Raw genomic sequence first — 8,162 nt, forward strand, 5'->3', positions numbered from 1 at the left:
GCTCCCCACTCTGTCTCTGGTGAAACCTCTCACCCCCACACCTCTGGCCTGTACCCCAGTTCTGTGTGCATAAATAAATAAATCTTTAAAAACATATATTATAAATTTAAAAAGTAGCACCATCAGCCTCCCACCCACCTACTCGTCCCGCCATCTGCTGCCCATCCATCCGTCCACTACCCACCTCCCTGTCCCTCCACTCATCTCTCCGCCCGCCTAGCCACCCTCCTGTCCCTCCAACCTTCCTGCACCCACCTCTCCTCCCACCCAACGAGCAAGAGTGAGGACGGACAAACTGGTCGTTTGGAAACTCCAAGCATGAGTCATCCCCTCAACAGGCCTGTGACTTGCTGAGGAGAGAACCCTGGGCCCATCTTCTGAACCAGGGTGCCAAGGTCCCTCCCCTGCCTGGGCTGCCGCCGCACCTTCTCAAAACGGGCCTGGATGAGGTTGGCCTTGTCAATCAGCCGCTGCTTGAAGTCACTGAGGCACTCGTCTTTGAGCCGGATGGCCTGCCAGCGCGTCAGCTTCTCTGTCGGAGGCAGCTGTGCCAGGAACGGGGCCAGGTAGTCCAGCTGCGCCTCCACCTGCCGCAGGTGCTCCTCGTGCATCACACGCTCCTGTGGGGGTCGGGGCTCAGCTGGGCCAGGGGCTGCGGACACCCTGCCAGCTCTGTGGCCACCCCACCCCCAAGCCAGGCCTCCGCTCCTCCAGGCCTGGGGCCTCAGAGCGGGCCTGTGGGTGCTCATTACCTCCTTAACCTGCGGTTATTGGTAGCAGTGTGTCTTATATGAATTCTCCAAATCTCAGCATATATATATATATATATTTATCTCAGCATAAATATATATATTTGACAAATGCTTGCTTCATAAATGGTGGTTATTAATGAGGCCTGGTCAGACACTGCCAGTAACTCTCTTCCTCTCACCCTGGGAACTTACTGTTTTGTACTGGCCGACAGGCCAGTGAAGTTGGACATGTGGGGGCTGATGCCCTTCCCTGGGAGTCTGAGAGCCAATTACCCAATGCCTTGGCCTGCCCGCCCACCCCAAAACTTGGGTGATGGGGATTCAGAAGTGGCCTAGAATACTAAGTGGGTCTTGCATCCTGAGGTGTTACCTAACTGCTCTGGGCTTCGGGGTCTGAAGAACTTGGGCCAGAGTCAATTCACCTGGGCTATGGGCCCGGTCCAGGCTGAGGAGGTGGGATGGGGAGACCTGGCCTAGGTCCTGAATGCTTTTGGGGGTGATCCATAAACACAGGCTCCTCAGTAGCCAGGATGCTCCCTGTGGTGTCTGTAAGTGCACCCCCTGCGAACGGTTTCAGGCAGAATCCCTGAGCCATGCTCATCACCCCAGAGGCCCCGGCGAGGAGTGGTCCAGGAGGAGCCAGGCCCGGCCAGGGCGCCGGCTCACCATGGCCTCCCGATACTCTTTGCTCTTCTCGTTGCGCTTGGTGTCGTAGATGGAGATGGCCAGCGTGTGCGCCTCCTCCTCCTCCTCCCGCAGCTTCAGGATCTCGAGCACCTGGGTTGGCAGTTGGCAGGACAGGGTTGGCAAGACACCCTCTGCCCATCTGCTTCCCGCCTGCCCACCTTCCCTGGGGACCCCACCTCCAGCTCTGACTCCCAGGCCTGATGTCTGGACAGCTTCTCCTCGTTCTTCAGCCGCATCATGGCCTCGTACTGGTACAGGAGCTTCTTGGTGTGCTCCATGGGCTCTACCTGCAATGACAAGCACAGCGAGCAGAGAGGCGGCAGGCTCTGGAGTCTCTGGGCTCGAGTCTCCCCCTGCCACTTTCTAGCTGTGAGCTCTCAAGGAAGTCGCAGGCCTCATTTGCCTTATCTAAAAAAACAATAATAATAGAAGAGGGGGCCCTCCCTGGTGGCGCAACAGGTTAAAGGGCAGCCCTACGAAGCTAGCTGGAACAGTACAAGTTCGATCCCCGGCCCCGGAGCTGACCCACATGGCGCGGCAGACCTCTCCTGTTGCACCCGCTGCTCCCCTCAGCAGTGGATTTCAGTGGATCCACCTGTTCTGCTCCCCACTCTGTCTCTGGAGAATCCTCTCACCCCTGGTCTCTGGCCTGTACCCCAGTTTTGTATGCATAAATAACAAAATCTTTTTTTTTTTTTTTTAAATTTTTTTTTTTTTAAGATTTATTTATTTGTGTATACAGAACTGGGATACAGGCTAGAGGCTCAGGGGCGGTGAGAGGCTTCACAAGAGACAGAGTGGGGAGCAGAACAGGCAGATCTACGAAGTACACTGCTGAGGGGAGCAGTGGGCGGGTCAGGAGAGGTCTGCCACGCCATGTGGTCTCCTCCAGGGCAGGCGGGAATCGAACTCATGCGGAAGCGGCTTTAGATTCTCAGTGTTGTGCTTTAACCCGCTGCGCCACCAGGGAGGGCCCACAAAATCTTTTTTTTTTTAAAAAAAAGTGATAGAAAAGAAATTGGACACTCTGGAGATGAGCAATGTGCCAGGACGTGAAGGTTTGAGCTAGGAAAGCCAGCCAGAGCTGGCCTCAGGATGTGGGGTCTGCTTTGTCCAGGGGGGGGGGGCGGACAATGGAGAGTGGGCTTGGCCAGTTAGGTTGTCTGTGTGGGGTGAAAAGGGAAGATTTCCAGAGTGGCAAAGGGAAGGGACCCAGATGGGGGCTCTGATTTTCCCAAGGAGCAGAGATGAATTCCCAAGGGTTTCCACCCTACTTCTCCTGACATGCTGGGATGGAAGAGAAGGCCCAGCTCCTTCCCCGCAAGGTCTCCTGCCCCCCACCCCTCCCTGCCCGCAGCCAGAGCTCCCAGGCCCACCTCGTAACTGATACACATGTCTGGGGTCATGATGATCTTGTTGCCTTTGCTGTCCACCTCGGTGCGCCGCAGGAACTCGCGCTTGGAGGCGGTGATGCGGTCCTCGCAGCAGTGATAGCGCAGCTGGATTCGCTCCTCCAGGATCAGGAACACGCGCTCCTCCACGTCCTCATCCGCGTGCTTGGCGAGGTTGCGGGAGAACCGCTCCGTGATCTTCTGCAAGACCCCAGCGAGCAGGAGGGGTGGGAAAGGCGCTTCTGCGCATGCCCGCAGGGCAGGCGCGGGGAGCCAGGGTCCCGCAGCCTGGGGCACTTGGGGTTCCTGCGGAACAGCCCTGCGAGCCCCTCTGTGGCCCCACGGACCCCACTGCCACCCCACGGTTCTCAGTGCCAGGCCACTGCTGCCCCTGGAGGGGTAGTTCTCCTCTAGCTCCCTCCCCAAGACTCTGCTTGCCCACCTCTGGAGATCGGGAGCTCACCACCTGCTCAGACAGTGGATCCGCTCCCCAGACAGCCCTTCCTAGAAATAACTTTGGTTTCAGCGGGCAAACACAGTTGCTGATATCAGACAATTTGTAAAGGCATGCAGCAAAAAAAAAAAAAGCACAATTTAATGTGTAGTGGGATGATTTAGGGTTGCTACACACACACACACACACTCACACTCATACACCACACACCCCTGGATTAAATTAGGACCGACTCTCAACACCACACCTGTTAAAGCTCAAGATAGCTAAGAGATGCCTCTCTGAGATACCATTACTTTTCTACTGACATTGACCTGCATTTTCTCAATGTTCAGTCACCGTGTGTATTTTCATACTGGTAAGGAAATAACACCTCCTTGGCCCAGCGGCTGAAGGCACCGTCTGGCTTTGCAACAGCCCGGGACTGCCTGCTTGGTCACACCCCTGGCGCTCAGTCAGAGCTGGGAAAGGCTGACAGGGAAAGGCACTGCTCCAGAGGCGGGTTCTCCCCACCCAGGACTGGCCGGAGCTGGCCACAGCGGACAGGGCCCTCCCCAGGCCCAGCGCTCACCACCACAGGCCGGGGGTTTGATTCTGAACTGTTCTGAACCACCTTCTTGACCCTGGGCCTGAAATTGACGTGGCGGTAGCAGAGGAAGTCGGGGCGCCCCTGGTAGTACTCGGTCATCGTCAGGGGCGTCTCCTCCCTCTTGACCAGGCCGTCCACCCGGGCCGATTCATAAAACTCCATGATGCGGTCCATCTCCGGTTGCATGGACTTGTACGAGTGCACTGTGGTGGGAGCCGGGGGGAGACAGCCGGTGAGCCCCGGGCTCTGGCCACTGCGGCGATAGCCCCCCCTCAGGCCCCGGGGAGAAGGTGTCCCCAGCCGTGGCGTGAACACAGTCACCTTCCAGAAGGCAGGGGGTGCCCGGCACTGGTTGGCACCAGGTACTCACAGCCGGGAGGTCATTTTTCTCTCCATTGCCCAGAGGAGGGCGGAAAGATGGCCCCTAACACTGGCTGGCTTTACTCAGCTCCCCGGCCCCCTGGAAGCATGCCCCCACTGTGTCCCGGAGCCCAGCCATGCAAGGGACACTTGGCCTCGCTCTGACTTTTCTGGAGGGACGCGCGAAGCCCCGCTCCAGCTCCTAGGTGGCCCAGAAGTGGCGTCCACGCACCTCGCAGAGCCTGGGGGTGGCCCGGCTTGAAGTAGTCGACGTTTAGGCCCGTGGTCTTGTGTATGTGCTTCAGCTCCAGCTTGTCCTCCCGGTTCTGGTACCATTCCTTGATCTCCAGAATATTGGTACCTGTGGGGCCCAATGCGTGCTGGCGGCCAGGCCGGCCCCGGCCTCCTCCACACACACACTCACGCCGGGGAGGAGCAGCGACTCACCAAGGTCACCCAGCATGTCGGGGATCCAGGTCTCAGCGCCCCCGGCCCCCTGCCACCCGCCCCCGGCCTCCTTACACGCTAGGTCCTCGTAGATGGTGAGGCGGCACACCAGGCCGTTGCTGTTGAGGTATGGACACCATTTCTCCAGCCTTGCCTTCTTGTACTGGATCACCTTTTTCCCATTTGGGCATCGGGTCTCGAATGCTGTGGACACAGTGAGCTGGGGTTCTCCCCTCCAAATCGGGGGAGGGGCCGCCTGCCAGGCTGTCCTCTGGTCACTGTCCCTCAGCTGTCTGCTGAGCCCCTGCAGGCCCCACGCCCATGCGGGGTCAGGGCAAACTCTGCCCCTGGAGGGGTTCTCAGGCCAGGCAGGCGCACGGCCCCTCTAAGAATGGGGTTTGAGCCCAGAGTGTGCCCGCCTCCCCACGCTGTCTCGCTGCCAGGCCTTTGCCTGTGCAGGTCTCTCTCTGCGGAAGCACCACTCCCTCCTGCCTCACTGGGCTGACCTCCTCTGACCCCTCAAAACTTAGCTGATCACCCCCCTATAGACCCCCAGGCCTCACCCCCATCATCGGTTATGGTCCTGGCAGCAGGGTCCTTGATCCCCTGCCCTCCAGCACCCCCTGAGTGTTAAGCGCCCCCTCCTATATGCTAAACAGACCTCCAGTCACAAAGCTGGGGTGGCGGGAGGGACTGGGAGTGGGAAGGGGAAACCAGGTGCAGCAGAAGGCAGCAGGGGTGAAAGGAGGGACCGGGGGCTCAGCGTGTTTCCTAAGTGCCCCCCACCACGCTGTTGCTGCAGATTGCTCCAAAGACCCAGGACCCGATCCTGGGGAGCAAACCCAGGCCTGCTCATACCTTCTGGGGAGATCTCAATCTGCTCCACCCATGAGGGCGGCATGTCGAAGCTCTTGTCCTCATCCTCCTTGCCCTGTGGGGAGAGGCTGGTTCTGGTCAGGGCTGGGTCTTGGAGCAGAGGTTATGGTTAGAGCCTCTGTGTCCACCCCCATCCCACCCCCAGCCAAGCCAGGCTGTGTGCATCCCCAGGGGAGCCAGAGGTCACCGGCATGTCAGAACGGACCCAAATGGGGTTGAAGGAGGGGCGTCAGCTTGGCCAGGAGCCCCCCGTACCCGCCTGGCTCACAGCAACACCCTGGTCCTGTGTGCGCTGTCCTCCCCAGTCTGCACCAGGCACATCCCTAGGCTCTTGGCAAAGAGCCCCCTCCATCAACCAGCTAAGGGGTCCTGGAGGAGGCCCTTAACTAATCCAGCCTCTTTCCTAACCAGATGCTGACGGAAGGGTAACTGATATAAAGTACTTAGGCTGCTTCCTGGCTGCTGTTGCTGCTTTTCGAAACTTAATTTTCCCATCTAAGAAGTAAGGCAGGATTTAGACACACGATCCTCATGCCTGGTAACCACAGGAACTTGGAGAAGATTTTCTCAATTTAAAACTTTGCTCTGGCAAATGCTCCCTGCTCATCTAACTAAGGCCAGCAGGGGGCGCCTGTGCCCCAGAAGTCACTGCACGGGGTGGGCTCAGGGTTCCAGGGACAGGCCAGCAGGGGGCGCCTGTGCCCCAGGAGTGAATGCACCGGGTGGGCTCAGGTCTCCAGGGACTGGGAGGATGCTCAAGAACCCCCTGTATTCCAGGCTCGCCTACACCCCTGTGCCAGGCACGCCACAACTCAAGCAGTCTCGGGCGGGAAAACAGAGTTGCCACTGCCAACCTGAACTCCGGAACCAGAGTATCAGATCCCAGGTTTGAATCTCAGCTCTGTCAATATTGGGCCTTCAAACTTTGGGGAAGTTATTGAATCTCAGCTCTCTGTATAGAATACTCTTCCTATCTGTAAAATGGGATAATAACCGTGGGTGGTAATGTTACTGCCCACCTCCCTGGGTGGTTATGGTGATGCAGACACGTTAATTCCGGTGAAGGACCTCCTGGCCCATAGTAAAGGCCAGGGTAACCATATTGTCCCAGACTGAATGGTGTCACCCCTCAGCCTCCAGGTCATATGTTCTAACCCCCAGTACTTCACACTGTGACTCTGGCTCTTTAAAGAAGCAATTAAGTCAAAATGCAGTTGTCTGGATCCCCATCTGACGCGACTGGTGGCCTCACAGAGAGGTAAGACGTGTGAAGACCCAGGGAAGGAGAGGCCCCACGAGAAAGCTACCCAGCTGGCCTTGACCTCAAAGGTCTGACCTCCAAGCTGTGTGAAAATACATTTCTGCAGTCTGAACCCCCAGTCTGGACGCTTTGTACGGTCACCCGAGCAGATGGACATAAGTGTTATTATTACTGTTCAAGGAAACAGAAGCTTGTGGCATTAGGATGTGTCACAGCCCTCAGCCCCCAATTCAGTGTCACAGCCAAACCCGAGGCCTCGGGGGATCTAACTTCTGCACAGGGCCTCAGCAGGCCTGGAAGGCCCCTGACCAGAGGCCAGAGAAGGGAAGCTGACATCATGGGGAAGGCCCAGGTCAGTGACCAGTAGAAGGGCTGAAGGGACAGCCTGGAAGTGAGGACTGGCCGGCCCAGGGGGTTCTGGGCTGTGGAGAAGGTTTTATCACCCGAGTCCAAGAGGTATGCTTTCTACAGATAACCCCTGAATGGGGTGGGCCATGAAGGGGGCAGGGGACCTGAATTCGAGTCTCAGCCCTCCTCTCCCCCATTGGGGGGCCCCAGTCAGGCCATCAGACTCTCTGGGCTTTAGTGTGCCCAACTGTAAAATGTGGGCCTGGTCCAGGCCTTGTGCTTTAAGGGGTGTGTGGTTGGCCTAGGTGGACTGCACCCCCCCCCATCCATGCGCGTGGTGGGGACATGTGTCAGGCTGGACTGAAGCAAGAGGAGACGTGGGCTGCTGCCACATCTGCCCCCATTCCCTGGCCCCACAGGCCACTGACACTCACCGAGCTCTCCATGTCGTCGTCTTCTTCATTCGTCACTTCGTCGTCTTCGTCAGATGTGGCCAGGTATGGCTTATCAGTCCCCAAGAGCAGGTATTCCCACTTCACAGGGTCTCCCAGGTCAAAGATCATGTCCTGGCAGGGAAGGGGAGCAGCTGAGGCCACCCAGAGCCACCATGTCCCTTCTTGATCTGGCAGCTGCACCCCAGAGGGACAAGATGTCAGCCCTTCGGCCCCAGGCGCATCTCTGAGGATTCTGGTCTACCCTCCTCATTTCCACAGGGAACAGAGGCCCAGGGAGGGGCAGAATCCCTCCCTCACTGTCTGAACTTCCTGCGAAGAAACCCCATTGGCCTGGAGTGGACCAGACTAGGGGCAGGGGAGAGACAAGAAGATCTCTCTTTGTGCCCTCACTTGGTGACACAGTACTGCATCCCAGCCATGTCCAGAGGTGGGGGGAGGGGAGTGGACAGGACCTGGAAGAAGAATTGACAGGACTGTGACAACCTCAGAGGGGCCATTATCCTTTAGCAGAGACGGATCCCCAAAGGGACGACAGGGTTGGG

The 8,162-nt window shown here is 58.0% G+C and overlaps 1 protein-coding gene across 1 annotated transcript in view; it reads right to left on the bottom strand.

Annotated features, from left to right (window-relative positions):
* DRC7 (dynein regulatory complex subunit 7) overlaps nt 1-8,162 on the bottom strand; it is a 15,961-nt gene that overhangs the window by 1,018 nt on the left and 6,781 nt on the right. The window contains exons 6-14 of the mRNA XM_004690244.2: nt 7,600-7,731; nt 5,539-5,611; nt 4,756-4,884; nt 4,466-4,594; nt 3,856-4,076; nt 2,816-3,031; nt 1,616-1,726; nt 1,419-1,529; nt 426-620 (exon numbers count right to left, since the gene is read on the bottom strand). Coding sequence (XP_004690301.1) covers nt 426-620; nt 1,419-1,529; nt 1,616-1,726; nt 2,816-3,031; nt 3,856-4,076; nt 4,466-4,594; nt 4,756-4,884; nt 5,539-5,611; nt 7,600-7,731 — 1,317 coding nt within the window. The remainder of the gene's footprint in view (nt 1-425; nt 621-1,418; nt 1,530-1,615; nt 1,727-2,815; nt 3,032-3,855; nt 4,077-4,465; nt 4,595-4,755; nt 4,885-5,538; nt 5,612-7,599; nt 7,732-8,162) is intronic.

This window comes from Condylura cristata, unplaced genomic scaffold (genome assembly GCF_000260355.1).
Source record: "Condylura cristata isolate star-nosed mole 26May11 unplaced genomic scaffold, ConCri1.0 scaffold00028, whole genome shotgun sequence".
Taxonomy (NCBI): domain Eukaryota; kingdom Metazoa; phylum Chordata; class Mammalia; order Eulipotyphla; family Talpidae; genus Condylura; species Condylura cristata.